Here is a 21064-nt window from a genome sequence, read left to right on the forward strand (position 1 = left end):
TATGAATTCATAAGGTTTTTTTTGGTTATTAAACATGCCTATTTAGAAAAAAGATAATCAATAATTGCCCTCATGGTTCACACCAAGGAACACTGGCGATCAGCTACGGGATGAAAACTATGACTCAAACTGAATCTGATCTGTGACCACATAATGATTCAATTGGTGTATCTATGATGATTATTTTTTACCTTTGTAGTAACTGACAGAGTTTTTACTTTAACTGTTCTGTGTATATTTTACCCAGTTCACAGATTGGTTATCAGGTCAGTGTATCCATCCTTAGCTCCAGCCTCTGTTACCATACGTAGATGGGTGTATTGAAGATACATGGATAAAAATGAATGAATTATTTTATATATAACTCAGACATTCTATTTATTTAACTTCAAATAAAAAATAAAGTCAAACAAAATTCGGTGACTGTCTCTCATTCGAGATCTTGTGTACTTTTGCACATTCAGTATGATGAATTTCATAATCTGTCATGTCAGAACAGTTTAAGGCATGCTTCATGCATTACATACCTCTTGAAACACACACACACACAAAAAACAGTTGACGTATGATTTGTAATAAAATTTTACTTTAGGTTCTTTTCCATGCTGATGAAAATAAGGTGTCAACTGCTGCTAATGCTTGTGGAAGAATTATTACATTCTGCATCAATATGATGGTGAAAAGGGATGGGACTATTAAAAAGTGGAGCATCATTTTGATGAAATCTTATTAATAAAAATCAAGTCAGTGTTTCAGCTCATATATGTTTTGCATCTGTGGTAAGTTCACTCCACAATGCAGCTGTTTTCATTTCATCTGCTCACCGCTCGTTAAAGTTGGCATCTGGGTGTATTCCGCAGAGATGGACGAAGGAGGAAGCAAAATTTAGAGAATGTGATATTATTAAAACCCAAAATCCCTGCTGGTCATATGTGTTTAATTTAGTGCATATTGTGACTAGTAAATGCACAGAGACTGATAAACTGAACTTGAAAGATCAGAGAAAAGGTCATCCCTAACCTGACCGTTCACATCAAACTGCAATGATTAAACAATGATCAAACCAAGTAATCACTGTAAATTACTAAATGCTCCTCAGATCTTGTAGGATCAATTTTCAAAACGCCAACAAAAGCCTCCATTTATGTCTTCAAATACTCAAGGTTCACTTTGCCAAGCCTGCTTCATCCACACACGCTCTCCCACCAGCAGCAGGGGCAGAAAAACACAACTTTTTTCATGCTTTGTGTGTGTCGTTTTGTGTGTGTGTGTGTGTGTGTGTGTGTGTGTGTGTGTGTGTGTGTGTGTGTATTCGTGGGAGGTTAAGGGCAAAGTTCAGGGAAATCTCACATGTCCCATACAGGCACTGGAGCCCTTGGGGTGAATCTGTGAATCAAGAAAGCACACATACATATACACACACACATATTCTGTTTCCATGTTCTTTGGGAACAATGCATTGCCTTATTCATTTCCTGCTAACATATTCTAATGTTGACTGTAACTACTTCACTTGTCTAACTTTAACCATGTACTAACCAAGAAATGTAATAAATTTTACTTTATGGGTCACTCACATTTTGTCACTCTAGTGTTATTGGCTGAGGTGTAATGAATCTGTAATTTGGTCTCCGTCAAAGCAGAAAAACAGAGAATATTTCTTCTGGATCTTGCATATACCCACATTGGATTCCTGCTCTCCTTTCAATCAGCTGTAACTAACCTAATATGTTTTCTTGTAATGGTTTTATTGATATGATGATTTATTTGTTTTAGTGATTGTTGGTCTCTCTCCTCTCTCTCTCTCTCTCTCTCTCTCTCTCTCTCTCTCTCTCTCTCTCTCTCTCTCTCTCTCTCTCTCACTCACAGACACACACACACACACACACACACACCAGACTTGACCTTGACCAGACCTGCCAAAGGGATCACCAACAGACAGACACATGGGAATCTGGGAAACAGGAAACCGGAAGCTAACCTTGTCCGAGCTGAGTGTGAGAGCTCTGCTCATAATGAGATGTGTATGAAACTCACGGTGTGTGGTAAAGTGGATAGAGTTGCACCTTTATGATAGCTTAATAATGCAATTTGTTTTTAATAGTTAAAGCTGTCTACATACCAAAACAGTCAAAATAGTGTGTGCAGGCACATGTGTCGGCCTGTGTGCGTGTGAAGCCCTCTGACCTGGGCAGCATTTAGCAGAGGGGCATTCAGGCTTGCAGGAGGGGAACTGCTGTAGGATCTCTGGTTTCAAACAGTGCTGGTGCCCTGGGACCGGGCCATGTCAAAGGGCTTGTCCCAGATGAGCCATATTAGGGCCCTGATCCCCAATCAATCAACGCCACGCTAAAAAGAATCCACAACAAGACGGCAATTAAGGCCCGCCGAGGTCTTAACTAAACACGTGTAAGAGATAGAGTTTGGAGCTTTGACTGTGTGTGCAGTTCTTTGACTCAGTGTTTTATGTAGACCTGCGACTGCTTGTGAGTAAAAACCGAGGTCTACTCAGGATGTGCAAACTAAAGAACAGAGGTGAAAGAAGTCCCAATAGGACGTCTTTGTTTTCTGAAGAAGCCGAAGGCATGCTCATTAAACGAATAAAATCCCATCCAAAGGTCTACACAATACTTTGCCAAGAAAGTTTCATCACTTCATTTTCCATGTTTGGAAGATAAGCAATTTGGGGATACTGCAACTCTGACTTTTAGTTAAATCAAAGGTTGGGAAAACTCAGAGAAGCTTTTGTTGGCAACTTCAGAAAGTGGGAATTTCAGAGTGGGAAAACATATTTTGTTAACCGGATTCCAAAAATGAATACGTTTTGAAGAACCCCCCCACGTTAGTTTGAAGTGGAGTAGTAAAGTGGATCAGCATGTGGCAGAAAAGAAGCACATCCAAAAATTGAGTGGGGCTGTCATCCCCTTAGCTGGAATGGGTGTGATAGTTGTGGTGTGGAGCAAATCATCATCAGACCTGGCAAGCATCGGAAAACCACTGCAGTGTTGACACTGGCACCAAGGTGAGCAGAAGAGAAACCAAAACCCAGAGTTTCTCAATGCTGCACACATACGTTCACAGTCTAAGTTCAGGGCCCTTTGTGACCAAAAACAGCAGATACCATTTCCTCCTGGCTGTGGGGTTGTCAGATGACTGCACAGACTGGATTGTGGACGGTCACTCTGGCTTTTGACTGAACCTATCTGGCAGCAAAAGAGTCTTGATCAGGACACTTTTGTGCTGCATTATAGTTTTTGCGTGAAGGGAGGATGGTGTAGTTTGTTAAAAAAAAAAAAAAAAAAAACACACCAAAAAACAGCGACACTAGCAGAATTTTTCAGTTTGACATTGAAGCATTTGAGGAAAATTCACTAATTCCTCATTTTGAAGAGTGTTAACTGAGAAAACCGCAGACACACGTATGTGTGTATTCGAAGCAGCTGCCAACAGCTGTAAGAATAAACGGGGATGAAGTCAGTGAGCTTGACTCTGAACAAAAATATCTAAATCTGCAAGTTGTTTTACAGCTCACAGATTCAACATTTATCTCTTGATATTCCTCATAGAATCATTTGTTTAGGTGCAGCACTGCACCTCAGACAAAGTATTAGAAGACCATATACTCAGGTGCCATCAGTCACAGAGAATTACGCAGAATAACAGAGAATCACATCAGAATATGTGTGCAGAAATTATATGATGCATTCTAACTTACCTCAGGTGGCACACCTGGCAGATACTCTAACTAATGAGCCCAAACTGCAGTGAAAAGTACTTTTTTTTTTTTCTGGGTTTATGTGCCACTATACTTTTTTGACGTTTGTGTAACTAATGCAGTTCTGGTAGAAGTTTCTTATTTTACATTATGATTTTTTTTTTCTTTATTATAAACAAAAATCTAGGATTAACATTTTATTTATTGAGCATGCTCGGTGCTTGTGGGTGTATTTTAGAGGTAATTCTAAAATAAAATGATAGAGCTTTGGTTGGTGTTCTAATTTGAGCTTTTGCACCTGCAAACCTGCGGTTGCACAATGCAGTTTTCTCTGTTAAAATGTAGAAGAAAACACAGATATACCAGGGCTGTGCTTTGTAAGCTGAAATTCAATTACCGGTACTTTATAAGTATATATGTGTATGATAATATATTATCAGCCACACAGTGTTAATAATTAGATCAATAAGGTTTAAAGAAATGCTAAGCAAGCCACAAATATACATCAAGCTCTAAATCCGTCTGCTGACTGCTTTGCCTGTGGGTGAAATACTAATTCAAGTCTTCAGTACATAATTGCCTTGATTAATTTATCAAAAGTATCTTGACATTGAAATCCTAGCTTAAATATTTGTGTAGCAGGGAGTTCGATTGCATCAATCTTATTTCACTTGCAGAACGCACCCAGAACACATAGACAAACACTGAAAATTTAATTCAGAGCAGTTATAATAAATCAAGTTACTGATGACACCAACACTGTAAATACAATCATTTCACAGGAGCTTCTGTATGGACAAAAGAGAAAAAAAACAAGTTCCAGAGTATCAATCATCTCATTTGGATTACTGCACACACACATATTTGAGCGACTAATACCTCTGAACAAGTGTGAGCAAGCTTCAAAATTAACTTAGAGCAGCATTTTCAAGTCATTACACATTTTGAAAACAACTTCCTTAAACTAATTTGTCAATCAACTCCGACGCTGCACACGCTACAGCCCTGTCCGCACAAAGTGAAATCACACCTTAGTTTTTTTTTCCAGGTCTTTGATGTCTTGACTGTATAATTGGATTGCCAGTGGGCTGGAGGCACAGCAAGCCTCGCCGCTGTTGTCACATCAACTCCAAGGTCAATTTAATCCAGTGTGTTGACAGCTGGCTAATTACAGAGCCATCCACAGTGTGTTGGTTGGTTTCTTGCCACACAACCACAAGCACACATAAAGATATACAACTTATGTATGTTTTACACACACACACACACACACACACACACACACACACACACACACACACACACACACACACACACACACACACACACACACCCACAGTAGCATGAAATGTTGAAGTTAAACACACCTGATCAGAGTAATTATTCTGCATCACCAAGTTTCACCCAAATAAGACCTCAACTGGCAAATTTATTGCAAACGGGTGAAACGTCTCACTGTGTTTCATTGATGCATATGTGCAACAGTGAAGGAGGGGAGAGGTTAGAGCAAAAACAAAAGAATAGAACAGCAAAAGCTGGGCTGAGAGAATCTGTTTTTTGTTAAACCTGAATTTCCTTTATTTTCAACGACCAAGAGAGAAGAGGCACGGTGGAGGGAAAAGAGCAAGACGAGGAAAAAAAAAAAAAAAACCTGCTATTTTTGTAATAGGTTTTTCTGCCAGCGCTGAGAGGAAAGTGGTGGGGGAAAGTTTAGAGAAATTTAAACAGCTCCGACAGCCAGGGTGTAGTGTTATTAATCTTTTCAAACAGGGAGAAAACCCCTCTATTATAAACACAGACAGAGACTCCAGGACCAGCAGCTATGCTGCATAAAGTCTGTTTATCACTGCTGTCAGGTTAAAAATGGCTATATGCAGTCGTTTTAGGAAATCTTTGAAACCTGCTTGTGTTCAAGAATCACGGAGGGAATTGTTAAACTAATCAGGTCATTTGAGAACAGCAGAAACAAAACCGTACGCACAGCTTACACTGCATTATTATTGTTATTGTTATTATTAGTAATGTTTGATACAAACTCAAAATCCTGCATATTCAGTTTTTGATCTGTTTTGATTCTGTTATAAACACCTCAAACTACAGATTATACAAGACCTTTTCTGGTGTTTGTCTTTTAGGCTGACATGGTAGTAAAAATTAAATCGGGACATTTTGTAACTGTATAAAATTCCGTTACAAGACAGTTTATGCCAACATGATTAAATCTGTACAGCATTTTAATCCGGTGACATACTGCCATGTAGCACTGTGAAAAGGCTGCAGTGTGTGTGGGTGTGTTCCAATTATTTTGGTTATATTGGTAAAGTTTGTAATATACTGATCTGTGTGACCAAATATTTAAAATTTTTTGTTTTCACCTCACCTTTTTTTTTTTTACCTTTTTACGACTTCATTTCTCTCAAGATCAAAATCTGTGTAAGACTAAAAAAATAAATCGCCCATGAAAATTACTGACAGATTTTCAATTTTCAAGAATTGTATGGGAACAAAAGCTTAAATAACCAAAATCAGTTAGTGTGATCTCTGAACTGAACCACTGAGAGGAAATGTTTGTCTTTTATAGCACCAAATTTGTCTGTTTGCCATGCAGAGCTGCGTGGCTTTTCTGGTGTGTATTTTGTGACAATGCGGAGAGAAGCTAAACAGTAATTTGTCAGCAAAGCTCTGCCGAGCTGAAATCCAGCATTGCGTGATAATCCTCGCTCTGTTTGGCACTACAAGCAAAATCTTTCGTTTTGCACACTTCACACATGTTGGAACAAGATAATGAGGTCCCTTTAAATGATAAAAGTACTTTTTTCAGAGTTTAGTCTAGAGTTTGTATGCCTGTGATAGATTCATATATAATTAATCATGTGAAAACAATTAGATAGAAACGCAGCAGCAGAAGATTAAATGTGAAAACTGTTTTGCATTTAAACCACGTCATGGACAGTTTTTGTCCCCTTTTGTCCGAGTGTGAGCAGTTTGCATGCAGACCACTGTGAGAGGTTATTAACTGCCTCTGATCTGAGCTTACGGCTAACCCTCCTGTCGGCTCACACAGCTAATCACACCTGAGCGCTGGCTGACCCTGCAGGACCCGGGAATCAAAGAAAAACATGCAACCCCGAGTGTTAATGGTACCATCCTCCTCCTACTCTGCTAACACTGTTTTTCTTTCACTCCCTTCACCCTCCCGCCGTCTTCATCCTGCTCTTTTTTTTTCTCCTCTCTCTCCTGCAAATAAAAGAGCTATGGCGGTGCACAGAGAGCAAAAGAGAAAAACCAAGAAAGTTGGGGGTCTAATTTTGGCAGGCGAGACTTTTTCCCCTCACCCTGTTTTTTCTAGCTGTATGAAAACATCTCCATGTAGAGGAAACGAGGGAGGGAGGGAAGACGAGGGTGCACAGGAGGGTATGTAGAGGAGGAGGATCCAGATGCTAATGATGCTACTTAATTAATCATAACTACAGTCATAATAAAGATCTTCTGTTTGAAAGTCAAACTGAATCAGTCTGTTTGTGACACATTATACATAGAGATGAGGTTTAACGTGAAGAAAATTTGACTTGTCAGGAAAAAAAAACCACTGAAATGTAATTGGGTCAGTACTACACTCAATCTGTATAAAAAAGAAAAAAAGAAAGAAAACCACATGCTCATTTAAAGGATAATACAACTCATCTGCAATAGTTCATTTCATCCTCTGTCCAACTCTTCTACATACACTTTCATCTTAGGGAACATTGGGGCTTCAAACCCATCCTGTTTCTGGCTCAGTGAAACTCTTAGCTGGTTCCCACTGGCCAACATTTAACATATGTCAAAACAGCATGGGCTGACGACCGGCCATGAGGAACTTTTTTTTTTTTTTGTATCCAAAAGTTGCTTAGCAATAAAACCAGCATCACAAATTGGTTAGATATATATAATATTGTCACTTTGGTTAGTTCTTTTCCAGCCTGTTTTCTTGTCTTCAGTCTTCATTAGAGGCAGCAAAAGTGAAATACTTCAACCACCACAGTATAAATAGAAATACCCTCAATGTTCTGCCAGCTAAATCTATACTTAATCGGTTATCTGGCTCTAAATTATCCCTGGGAAGGACTGCGGAGATGTTTTGGATATACTCTGAATTTGATGAATGAATGCAGCAGCTATTCTTATAATAAATAAATATTTAATCTCAATATATAAAAATCGCAATAACACAGGGATATTTTTGCTTTATGTCTTAACGCTGAACCCAGAATAGTAAAAAATTTAAGATAAAGTGTAGATGCAAACCTTACATATTTAATTATTCACCCTTTGAACATCAATAATATTTTTAAGGTGTAATTTTAATAGTCAGAATCCAAAAGTTTTTCCATGTTAAGACTTAATCTTAATCTTCATTCACCAAAAGTTTCAGCTCACTCCATTAACTTTGTACCTATAAGGCTTGAATATAGTGAGACTTCAAAGGATCTGACTAAAACAGGCCTGAAATCTTAATATAGATGTCTTTTTAATCTTCACACACTATTTTGTCTCTTTTGTCAGTCTGATTGTGTTATCCTCACACATTCTCCTTCCTGGATTTCAGTTCTGCTTTACTGTACTTCTACTGTCGTCCTGAGCAGCAACACTCAACACAGGCAGGATGGACTGTGAGATTAAACCTCTGAGCTGTCAGCTGTTAGTTGACTTGTGGTTACTTCCAAAAAACCCAACTCTTGGGATACATATGAACACATACACTGTAATGTTTTGCACACCGCAGAGTGTGTGCTCTATGTGGAGGGAATGGAAATCAGGGCCCAGACCGAAGCAAAGATAACACTGCAGACCTTAAATTCATCCCATGTTCAGATTAAAAAAGGTGTGTGACCAAAAGATTTCCCACAAAATTTGTGAGAAATATTTGTGGAAAACTCATCCCAAGTAACAATGTGGAAGTCCTGCTGTTCACTAACTTATGAGTGAGAAATGAATAAACAAAGTCATGCAAAGCAAATAAAAATATTTCATCTATTTCATCATGTCAAGCGTCTGCACCAGATGTTGTGTAAAGTTTGTATGTAGGAGCTGGAGTTTGGGTGCTTGAACAGCTGCAGTATGAGGTAAGGAGCCAAAGGTCGCCAGGTGTCATCATTAGGCGACCTTGTCTTCTTGATGGCTGCCACCCTAACTTTACAAGAAATAAGTTGGCCGTGACACTAATGATGAGCAGCCGTGACGATGATCCCACCGCCACAGCAGCTCCACTGTTGTCCAAGGAGGCCCCTGTCTATTTAAATGAAGGCTGTAATGGCTGTAATGATTTCCGAGCTTGTGCTGGTCTCTGCCTGACTGCAACCTTCTCATTTAAAAGGTGGTAGGAAAAAAAACAGAGGGGAAAGTTAATATATCTGCACTTGGAAAGCGTACTGTGGTGTCTGGCATGTTGAAGCTGTGCATCTGTCAGACTGAAATCAAGAAAGCAAATTCTGCGCAACAGTATTTGTGAATATCAACAGTGACCAGAGCTGCAAATATCACATTACAAAGCAATGTGTTGCCATGACACTATCTCCGTCCGTAAAGTGTTAGTGTATGACTTCTGTTACTAACAAGGTTACAGTAGTTGATACTGTTGGGAGTCTAACCTTTCATCACCTTTATCTAATGTGAAAATGTGTAATGTGTTGTTGAGCTACAGAGCAGCTAATGCTGGTGTGGCAGTGAATACGATTTCACTGAACTGGTGTTTACTGGAGGATGCCAGTTTTAGAGCCAAAGTACTCAATAAATAAGTTAAATAAATAACAATTGGCATTTTTCTGTCAGACTTTCCACAAGCAGGTTTTCGATAAGATAAATGCCAAGGTGCCTCTCTGCTTCCTTGCTGTAAAGCCAGCATTTGACTGATACTGTTAAATAACTAACCTTTATCAAAAGAAACACACAGCATTAAAATGCTTGCAGTTACATCATCTGATCTCTGGCGAACACGTGGCACGGCGTCCAGACTGAGGCAAAGTCTAGATTTCCTGAATTATACTGACCTAAGTTCCAGAAGCATGTTGGCATTTACACAGAAGCCTTTGCCTTTAGTTGCCGGGACGTTCCCATAATAAATAAAACAATTCAGACATCATGCTTTTTCTCTGAGACTGGGAGCCTATATAAAGACACGTGTCTTTTTAGCCTCAGACTTTTTTCCCCTCCTTCTGATATGCTGGTTGCAGTACAATCGCTAAAGACCAAAGCAAAATAAGTTTATTTCTGGCCTGAGGGCAGAGATACTGTACAACAGGGTTTGTGTAAAGCAATTAGAATTTTCTATAACAGTCTGGAAAATAAAACAAAACAAATGAAAACAAACACTAAAAAAATACTGTTGTCAGCACTGCAACACATTGTTGTGAACTTCAATTGAGACAATTACAAATCATCAGTCTCATTTTCTTCAAAACGCTGCAGTGCAAACGTGAAACTATTCTGAAAGGAAAACAAGCTAAAAACGAGGCCTAAATATCACACAATGGACTTTAGAAATGCATTGCTATTACAGCCATATCACACAAACAGTGATGTGGATGCCCTCTTTCAGTAAATACCTCATGTAGAGAGAATGTACCTGTTTTGTATAACAAGATCGGTAGACAAAAGAAAAGAAATAAAAAACAAAAGTTATGTAAACACAGAGCTCCACCCTGTTAGTGTCGTGTTGGATCTATTGAGGAAGTTGGTGTAAAAGCAGATGCACCAAACTACTGTTATTAATTTACAGTTTAATCTGCAGTAACTGCATGCTCTGCTCTGCTCTAACCCAAGTGAGAGCATTCTGCAATATTTTAAACAGTCATTCACGACTGATTGACATGGCTTGATTGAATTTACATCTAAAGGCATTAAAAACGTGACGCATGAAATTTCAGATTGTGTCTGTATTTGCACATATAAAACTGTTACAACCACTCTTCCACACAGTTGTCAAAAACTACAGCTCGAGTGTTGAAAAGCATTTGTCTGATACAAAACACTGAATTACAAAATTCTCAGGATTATAAACTATGTAGGCCTGGCAATGTCACCCCCCGATAATCACTTATGTCAACATGTGACCTGCAGCCAAAATCACATCCGCCTTTTTTCGTCTTTATTTAATGTTCCAGTTTGGTTTACTTTCAATAGCTGCATGTCTGTTTTGAGAAGCTAAAGCCTGTCTGAGTTTTCATTTTGCTGACATTTCCCTTGAGAAAGTGCATTGTGATTTCTTCGTGGGCCAACTGTCTCATCTACGAAACAAGCTGTAATTTGGTTGCACAGGAAAAATCAAAACATGTAAACAAAGGAACGGCAGAAACAGATGTTGGAGCAGGAGCATTTCCATGTGCTTGAGTGTGTGCATGTGTGCATGTGTATGGATGTGCACGTGCTTGTCTCAGCGTGTGAGTGGATTTAGTAAGTGTCTGATATCCGGCCTGTGCCAGTAGTTTTGATTCACAGAACGCCGCATGGAACATGGCAGACAGCCTCGCCATAATGTCATTGGGGAAACTCATCCAGCTTAAGTCGTTTGATCCTGCGAGAATCAAACGAACTGAAAGAGTTCAGAGAGTTTTATCCTCCAACACTGGGGAGATGTCAAAACAAAGCTAAGGACGATCGCCAAACTCCAACTATATTGCAACACGGGCAGCAGCAATGCTACTGCAAAGAACGAAAAAGTTGTACCAAAGAACATAGTATTTTTAGGTTTCCCTTCAGACCCCAGAAATGTATCATACATGTGTATATGACTGTCATAAATTCAGATAGCTGGTGATAGGAAAACTTCCTATTATAGAAACCAGAGACATATGTAGGTCTTTTTCTAATCAAAAAAAAAGGATAATAGTTAATAAACTAAGGTCACATTCACTCCTAATTCAGTTAAACTTCATTACAATCCTAAAATCAAATGATTATCTCATTGCTACCCTGAAACTAGAAGCATGGTTTTGTTAGGACTAAGTGTGTTTGACACTGTTTATATACTGTAAGCATATGATTTTAAGTACCTCATTGAAGGCTGAACCGCTTTAGGAATTAATTTGTGCCAACCTCAATGACATTCCTAAATGCCCTGGAGGATTATGGGAAAATGTTACAGATCAAAAATTTCCGTTGCGTTGAAAAAAAAACAAAGTATTTGCTTACAAGTGTTTGTGGCATTAATCTTCATAAATAAACAAAATATAGCAAAATATTCTTCAGTGACTATTAAACATTTGCTTGAAGGTTCTAACTGATAATTTGTCTTATTGGATATATTTTCTGTTTTTTTTTTCTTCCATTTATTAGAATTCTAAAAAATCTGATGCAGATCAAGGTATATGTTTGGTAGCATGAACAGTATGCATCTTGAACGTGGTGAGGGACAGCGGCGCAGCTGGAAAATATGTCATACGCAGTTGTTCTTAGCTCATTGGGATAAAAACAAAACGAACTGACTGACGTCACAACTGTGTGCCGGGCCCTTTGGCCTTCAAGTAGTGGAAGTAACGTTAAGGGGTTACTGGATTCTAATCTGAAGCGGCGAGCCCGGAACACATGATAAAGATAAGTGTAAACACTATTGCATCTGGCCTCGCCACATATGCTCAGGAACTGAGACACATTTTAATGTCAGGTGAAAACAGGGCCACTGAGGTCAAATGCTAGGAGTATTTTCAAGAAAGAATACATTCCCCCATTTTCTTCCCCTCATGTTTTAGCGCTAATAGTGCGTTCATCCTTAGTGCCTTTTTACACTTTTCTCTAGGGCCTGTGACCTGTGCTCAGATCACCTGAAACATATTTTAATGCCAGGTGGAAATGTGACTGGTACTGTTGACAATGAAATGAGTTTCATCATGGGAAAAATGTTTGATCACCTATATTTGCCAGAAAAGAATGTTAAATCAAAACTGGTTTGTTCCATTCTCTCATTCTTTCACATTTCATACCAAAGACAATCACATTCTAGCAAGTTTTAACAATCTACTTGCAGTCAATGAACAAATTTACACTTTCTAAACAGCAAAATAATGTGCAATATGTGATACAAGCTGTCTTCCACATCTCTGAAGCTGAGCATTGCATTTCATTATGTGAAGAACAAACAGAGTGACAAAGAAAAGAGTACACTGAGGGAAAGAAACTCACGTCGGTCTTCCTGGCAACAGTGTAGGAAGTGGATCTGGAAAAGAAGAAGGTGTTTTGGTTTTTTTACTACAGGGCAAAACTTCAATATTCCAAAGTTTCTCTCTGTGGGAAATACCAGGGACAAGAAAAATCACTTGAGATGATTTTTGTGCTGGTAAGAAAGTGACGTCTCGCACAGTAGTAGGTTTTCTAAGCGTGCCGGCTTTATTTGTACATACATGCTAATAATAAAAGTCTTCTTACCGAATTTGACATACAGCACACCTGTCGTGGACACGGTACCCTGAGTGTTGGTAGCCACGCACTGGAAGTAGCCCGTGTCTGTTGTGTCCAGATTTCGGATACGAAGGCGTGACCCATACGGCATGGACCTGTAGGAGACCCGTCGTTGCTCCTGCACCACAGGGGCATCGTTCTTCAGCCAGCGGATTGTGGGTGGGGGGTTGCCGGACACACGGCAGAAAAGCTCCGCTGTTTGGGCCAAGGAGGTCGTTAGGTTGTTCATGGGAGCTTCAAGACGGATGAAAAAGGGACCTGGAAAGTAGCAGAGATAAGATTAAAGAAAGCATACAAGAGAAATAAAGACGGTGGGGAAAGCAGCAGCATATATCGAGATATGACAAAACTAATTTAAAATTTAGACCAAGTGCGAGAAAAGAGAGAAAAACAAGAAAGGAGTGATACATCATATTACACAGAGCCAAGACATAAATCAACCAACACTTACTGCACTATATCAGAGCCAGACATTGAATAAAACATGCAGTGAAGTGAAAAAATAAAATAAATGTGGTAAAACAACTCAGTGTTCTCAAAAATACGCATCCAGATCCTGTATTTTGCAAGTTACTTTGTGGTTGCCACTGTCATCACACCTAATTTTACTTTTCATCATGGCTGTATGTTGCCAGGAAGTTTTCCCCAGCACGTGCATGAGGTAACGTTACCTATGTTGAATTTTGTGAACAACGAAGAACAAACAACGTTAAGGTCAAGTTCACAACATTGCAAAAGTTTAAAACTGTCAACAGTTAGTGTCTTGGAGAGTGGCTTCTAAATGGTCGCCGTTATCAAGAGGAAACATTACGAGTTAAACCTTCTTCAGTGTGTCTATTTTTCAAGGAACTTCGAAATAGTAAACCTATCCTCGAAGAATAAATCTATTTAAACTAATTGCGAAACCAAAGTATAACCATAACATAAATGTATTGTCTTGGAAAACACTGAAAAGGAAAAAGAATGGCACATCTACATGATTATCCCAAGAAACATATCTTTTTCCTCATGGTGGTTAGAAAAAAAGGCAATCTGGAGGGCCACCTAAGATTTTAATGTGCAGGAAAAATATTGGTGTTAATGTCACGTAAAAACCTCTGGAAAGTTCCCTCAACCCCAAAAACCCAACTGAGGTATGCAGAAATGCTCCTGGTTACACAAACTGGCCAAAATAAACAAGGCAGGAGAAGCACGTACAGGGGAATCTCAAACACTCCTCTTATGAACACTGGTGTGTTTGAATAGGAGGTTGATGAATTAAAATAGAGGCTCACACCTATTTATATTGGTACAGGCACACATTTAATAATTTCTCATGTATCATGATTCAAAATGAGTGCAAGGACAATAATCAAGGAGAGTTGGACAGCATGAATTCTTTAAAACATCAAAAACAGCAAAATCTTGATATCTAAAACAACTTTTCCCATCAGATTCGTGGCTATCAGTTTCAATATTTCCTTGCCTGATTCTCAGCAAACACCGTTTTCTTCATCGTTAAAGGAATACTCCGAAGATTTTGGACCCACGCCCTATCCCTATCATTTACAAAGTGAAATAAGCTCATAAATACCTTTTTTTTGTCTGTGCATCCAGTGGCTGGATCCCAGCTGTTAGCATCATAGTTAGCTTAGCTCAACTGCTGGAGGTGAAGAGGAAACAGAGCCGGACTGACGAAAGTGGACAAAATATTCCTTCCAGTGGTCCAGGGGATGGCGTATTAGCACGTGAAGTAAATCCGAATGGTTATAAAACATTTTAAAAGATGTGTTTTCTTTTCAATCTGTTAAAATAACGTTTTGATACACACAGATCTGCACAAGCATAGTCCTCCGCGGAAGGATATACCGGCGCACAGCAGCTGAGTCTATGGCTGCTACTGCTGTGCTCTGGTATATCCTTCTGCGGAGCACTGCACAGGCGCAGGTCTGTGTGTATCAAAACGTTATTTTAACAGATTGAAAAGAAAACACGTCTTTTAAAATGTTTTATAACCATTCGGATTTACTTCACGTGCTAATACGCCCTCCCCTGGACCACTGGAAGGAGTATCTTGTCCACTTTCGTCAGTCCGGCTCTGTTTCCTCTTCACCTCCAGCAGTTGAGCTAAGCTAACTGCGATGCTAACAACTGGGATCCAGCCACTGGATGCACAGACACAAAAAAAGTTTTTTATGAGCTTATCTCATTTCGTAAATGATAGGGATAGGGTGTGGGTCCAAAATCTTCGGAGTATTCCTTTAACTTTGACAGAAACATCATAAAGATATTTAATTAAAGCTCGTGCCCGGAGTTTTGAAAGAATGAGAGGTTTTTTTAATCCAACGTCTCAAGGTTCCGCCCTCCCTCTGCTTTCATGGGCGACCAAGCCACGCCCCTTTAATTGTGCATGCGCATTATCCGTGGGGTGAAAATGAGAGCCTCCGAGTCCCCAAGGCATCCTACATGTTGAGCTGTTTACGGTGGATGTTCAGCAGACCGTGGATATATCCGAGGTAAGCGGGGCGGCTGCTGCATAGCTAACTCATCTCTGCCTGGGCGAGCAGTCGTGCTCTCTGGCTGCATGCACACGTTGATTGATAGCATGACAAAGCGGAAGCTCGAACTCTATTGGCTGAAGCTGACCGGCGCTTTTTCAGATTACATGGGGGTCTATGAGATGAAGGTGGAGCTCATAAATACATTTTATATTGCTTTATGTTAATATTATATTATAGTATCGAACCAGACTAACACATTTAAGCTCTGTTAAAAAATGACACACACATTGGAAACAAACGCAAACTCCGGACACGGGCTTTAATTACATCAGTAAAATAAAATTAGAGTAAGGCATTGAACAATTAAAAAAAATTGGAGATAAGTTTAACACTTAACATATGCAAAAAACAGTCACTTTATCCAGCTTAGGGTTTGGTGGTGTTGAAGCCAATCCTTACTATGAGCAAAGGATTTCTATTTTTTGAACACCTTAGAGAGACAAACAATCACTCACACACACACACACACACACACACACACACACACACACACACACACACACACACACACACACACACACACATTCACACCTAGGTCCAATTAAGCTCAAAATTTTTGCACAGTATTCAAACCTGGGATATTCTTGCAGTGAATGTCCCAGGTTTGAACACTGCACCACTGCAAGATATATACTTTGAACTGATTCCTCACATTCTTAAAGTCATCAATCCTTTTTAAAAGTAAAATAATTATGAAAAACATCTGTTTATAATCTTAGGATAAAAAACTCAGTTTTCAGTATCTTTCATCCCAAGTGATTACTTTGGTACTTTTTTTTTCCAAGAGATGAAATAGAAACACACACACACACACACACATATATACATATGTGTATATATATATATATATATATATATATATATATATATATATATGTTTGTATGACTAGCATTTGAAGAAAAACAACAAGAACACTTGTATGCAGCTTACATGTATGAAGAATTATAAAATGTATTCCCTGATCTACATAAATCCTTTTAACATCAGCACATGGAATTCAGATCTGCTTTAATAAAGAGATATTGAAACACAGTAATTCCTGTTGTCTGTTACACTGTTCTCTATTTATTTCATTGTCTGCACAGCCTGTTAAATTCTTGCTCTCTCTCCTGTTTTCAATTTCCTTTTTCCCACAACGGGATTTTTGCTTTTTCCTGAGGAGTAGTTTGCTGGCATTTTCTTGTCGGAACACTACAAATTACAGCTTGCTTTTTGTTTGATCATATTTTTATTGTTGAGTCCTCATTTATACACTCAACAACAGAACAAACAATCCAAAATGTGCTTAGCAGACACAATATGGCTCAGAGGTAACCTCTATGAGGTGCCATTCCTGTGCCTTCCCTTCCAATGGGAGCTTGTGGAGACCAGCAACCGGGAGTGTATCAGGGAATTTCGTCAAAAATTAAAAACTCCTCTATTAAGACATTGCTGGGAATATTTGGAGATTCTGGTGTGAGCTGAGCAGGCTTTAGGTTTAATTAATGTTTGTCTTTGTGGAGTTTGCATGTTCTCCCCTCGTGTGCGTGGGTTCCCTACGGGCACTCCATCTTCCTCCCACAGTCCAAAAACATGCATGATAGGTGAATTGGTCACCCTAAATTGCCCCTAGAAGTTAATGTGAGCGTGAATGATTGTCTGTCCCTCTGTGTCAGTCCTGCGACAGACCGGCAAACTGTCCAAGGTGTACCCCACCCTCGCCCGAAGTAGCGGGGGTTTGGCAGATGCAAGACAGACTCAGCCATCAGTATACTGTCAGCCCAATTGTCGAGGCTGGTCCACACCTTGTTACTGAAGGGTACAGCATTGCCCAACCAGGCTCTGTTCTGCATATTCCTTGTTGCAACCCAAAATCTTGTCTCCTGGCAGGAATGAGGTCAATACTGCAAAGACTATGGGTCCAACTGAATTGTTGAGACTGGTCAATACCTTCACTCTGCCCATCTCTAAGCATGTCCAGGTAAAGCCATTTCTGTTGGCTCATCTGCTTGCCTGTGAGTATTTGCAAGAGTACACGGTGCCATCAGTTAACCTGTCCATCTAAGTGGAAGTGCAGGAGGACCATCCACTCTCTGTGAATTACACTGCCCATCACCGACGAGGTCCAGGAGGACTTGCCTCTGTTAGTCAAGAAGCTTTTCCAGGGGGATCTGCCACCTCCTGCTCTGTCCCTAGAGTGGATTCACCAGTGTTGCAACAGATTTACTGTTATGCTATTGCAGGGGTTCTTCTGTCAGTACCTTCAGCTACCAAGAAGGGGGCCACCCTTCTTGGTAGCTGAAGGTGCTTTGACCCTCAGTTTGGTCAGTGGAGGATTTCAAAACTTCAGTCAACAGTAACTAGGTTCCTGGAGGGCCTTCATGCCCTTCAATTCACTGCTAAGCCCATTCGAGGAGCTTTGTTGCCCTTAGCCTGCTGCCCAATACCCAGAGGGGTTTTGTTGCCCTTGGCCTGCTGTCCGGACCCCACAGGAGTTTTGTTTAGCCCTCAGCTTGCTGTCCAGACCCCAGATGAACTTTGTTACCCTCAACCTGCAGTCCAGACCCCAGAGGAACTTTGCTGCCCTCAACCTGCAGTCCAGACCCCAGAAAAGCGTTGTTGCCCTCAGCCTGCTAAACAGACCCCTGAGGGGCTTTGTTGCCCTCAATCTGCAGTCCACACCCCAGAGGGGATTTGTTGCCCTTGGCCTGCTGTCAGGACCCCAGAGGGGCTTTTTTGCCCTTGGCCTGCTGTTGAGTCCCGAGAGGGGCTTTGTTGTCCTCCGCCTCCTGTCCAACCCCTAGAGGGACTTTGTTGCCCCCTGCCTGCTCTCCAGACCCCAGAGGTTTTGCTTTGCCCTCGGCCTGCTGTCCAGCCTCCAGAGGTGTTTTTTTTTTTTGGCCCTCAGCCTGCTGGCCAGCCCCCAGAGGGGCTTTGTTGCCTTTGGACTGCTGTCCGACCTCAGTGGGTATTTTAGCCCTTGGCCTGCTGTTGAGCCCCCAAAGCGGCTTTATTGTCCTCCGCCTGCTGTCCAGCCCCCAGAGGAGCTTTGTTGCGTTCGACCTGCTGGCCAGCACCCAGAGGGGCTTCATTGCCCTTGGACTGCTGTCAGACCCCAGATGGTTTTTTAGCCCTTGGCCTGCCGTCCAGCCCCCAGAGGGGCTTAGTTTCCCTTGGACTGCTGTCCAATCCCAGAGGGATTTTTAGCCCTTGGCCTGCTGTCGAGCCCCCAGAGGGGCTGTGTTGTCCGCCGCCGACTGTTCAGCCCCCAGAGGAGCTTTGTTGCCTTCGACCTGCTGGCTAGCACCCAGAGGGGCTTCGTTTCCCTTGGACTGCTGTCCAACCCCAGAGGGATTTTTAGCCCTTGGCCTGCTGTCGAGCCCCCAGAGGGGCTGTGTTGTCCGCCACCGACTGTTCAGCCCCCAGAGGAGCTTTGTTGCCTTCGACCTGCTGGCTAGCACCCAGAGGGGCTTTGTTTCCCTTGGACTGCTGTCCAGCCCCAGAGGGATTTTTAGCCCTTGGCCTGCTGTCGAGCCCCCAGAGGGGCTGTGTTGTCCGCCGCCGACTGTTCAGCCCCCAGAGGAGCTTTGTTGCCTTCGACCTGCTGGCTAGCACCCAGAGGGGCTTCGTTTCCCTTGGACTGCTGTCCAACCCCAGAGGGATTTTTAGCCCTTGGCCTGCTGTCGAGCCCCCAGAGGGGCTGTGTTGTCCGCCGCCGACTGTTCAGCCCCCAGAGGAGCTTTGTTTCCTTCCACCTGCTGGCTAGCACCCAGAGGGGCTTTGTTTCCCTTGGACTGCTGTCCAACCCCAGAGGGATTTTTAGCCCTTGGCCTGCTGTCGAGCCCCCAGAGGGGCTGTGTTGTCCGCCACCTACTGTCCAGCCCCCAGAGGGGCTTTGTTTCCCTTGGACTGCTGTCTGACCCCAGAGGGTATTTTTAGCCCTTGGCCTGCTGTCGAGCCCCCAGAAGGGCTTTGTTGCCTTCGCCCTGCTGGCTAGCACCCAGAGGGGCTTCGTTTTCTTTGGACTGCTGTTCAACCCCGGAGAGTTGTTTAGCCCTTGACCTGTTGTCCAGATCCCAGAGGTTTGTTTTGCCCTCGGCCTGCTGTCCAGTCCCCAGAGGTTTTTGGTTTCTGGTGTAAGCCTGCTGGCCAGCAAGTGGGGCTTCGTTGCCCTTGGCCCATTGTCTGAACCCAGAGGGGTTTTTGGCTTGCTGTCCAGCCCCCAGAGGGGCTTTGATTCCGTTCGCCCTGCTGACCAGCATCCAGAAAGGGTTTGTCACCTTAGGCACCCAACTCGGCACACAAAGGGGTTTTGTCAATTTTGGAACTATGTTTGTCTGAAGTAGAGCTTTGTTGCTATTGCTTATGCAACACCCCAGAATAAATCTGATAGTTCATTTTTTCCACCACATTTTAGACAGCGTATTCTCCAGTCTTTTAGTTTGGACTTCCCCCTCTCCAGACTCCTTGCTCCCAAATGGTTTGAATTGAATTGAGCCTTAGGAATGGCAGATTTTTTATTTGCATGTTGCCTTTATTTCTGCTTTCATAATTTGTTTTCCCCTGATTTCATAACTCATCTAATTGTCCTGATACACTTTACACCAGGGGTCGGCAATTAGCGGCCCGCGGGCCAAATGTCCGAACTGTCCAATCCGGCCCGCGAGAGGATTCCAACACGCGCGCGCACAAACGCACGCATTACGCTGGGCCCTCGAGTGGACGCACGCACCCCTGTTGGAGTGCAATATCTGTCATTGTGTTGCAATAGACAATCTTCGAAGGATGTGTTGTTTAGTTGTGGTTTCTGGTTTGTCATTGAAAAATAAAGAGGAGTGGCACCTCGTCTGGTGAACATAGAGCGCAAGTGAGTGCGCTGCACCGAGCTCACCATGTGTGTTTATTCTCCAGTAAGTTTGAGTGTAATGGTGTGTTTCCACCGGACGCGACGCAAATTTTTCGTGCGACGAGATTACACACAAAGTCAATGTAATGACGCGATTGTCGCTCAACCTTGAGCGGCGGGCGGCGAGCGTTTCCAGGGAAAAATCCGCGCGCCCGTTGACTTGCACTGCCACTCGCTGCCGCCCGCCACCCGCCGCTCCATCGCTTGTCGCTCGAGTTGAAATAATTGAACCTTTCAAACGAATTCTCGCCAGGACAGCCTATCAGCGTGGAGGTCTTCGCGTACGTGCTGACGTAGGGCAGCAGGGCTCCGACCACGCAGAACAGTTGGTGTGATGCCAAGGCGAGCGGCGTGCGCTATCTCACTTGTTCACCGCTTCTGGTGGAAACACAGCGTCAGCCTGAAGCAGCGCTGGAACCGGCCGTCCGGGCGCAGCTCCTGCAGAAGACGGTGGAACTCACCGAGCTCAGACCGCCTCCGGAGGGCAGCAT

The 21064-nt window shown here is 42.0% G+C and overlaps 1 protein-coding gene across 1 annotated transcript in view; it reads right to left on the reverse strand.

The window, feature by feature from the left end:
• The window catches only part of ror1 (receptor tyrosine kinase-like orphan receptor 1), a 141614-nt gene that overhangs the window by 24094 nt on the left and 96456 nt on the right, over positions 1-21064 (reverse strand). Inside the window, exons 3-4 of the mRNA XM_030083417.1 lie at positions 13115-13405; positions 12872-12905 (exon numbers count right to left, since the gene is read on the reverse strand). Coding sequence (XP_029939277.1) covers positions 12872-12905; positions 13115-13405 — 325 coding nt within the window. The remainder of the gene's footprint in view (positions 1-12871; positions 12906-13114; positions 13406-21064) is intronic.

The sequence above is a fragment of the Salarias fasciatus genome, chromosome 23 (genome assembly GCF_902148845.1).
Source record: "Salarias fasciatus chromosome 23, fSalaFa1.1, whole genome shotgun sequence".
NCBI classification, from domain to species: domain Eukaryota; kingdom Metazoa; phylum Chordata; class Actinopteri; order Blenniiformes; family Blenniidae; genus Salarias; species Salarias fasciatus.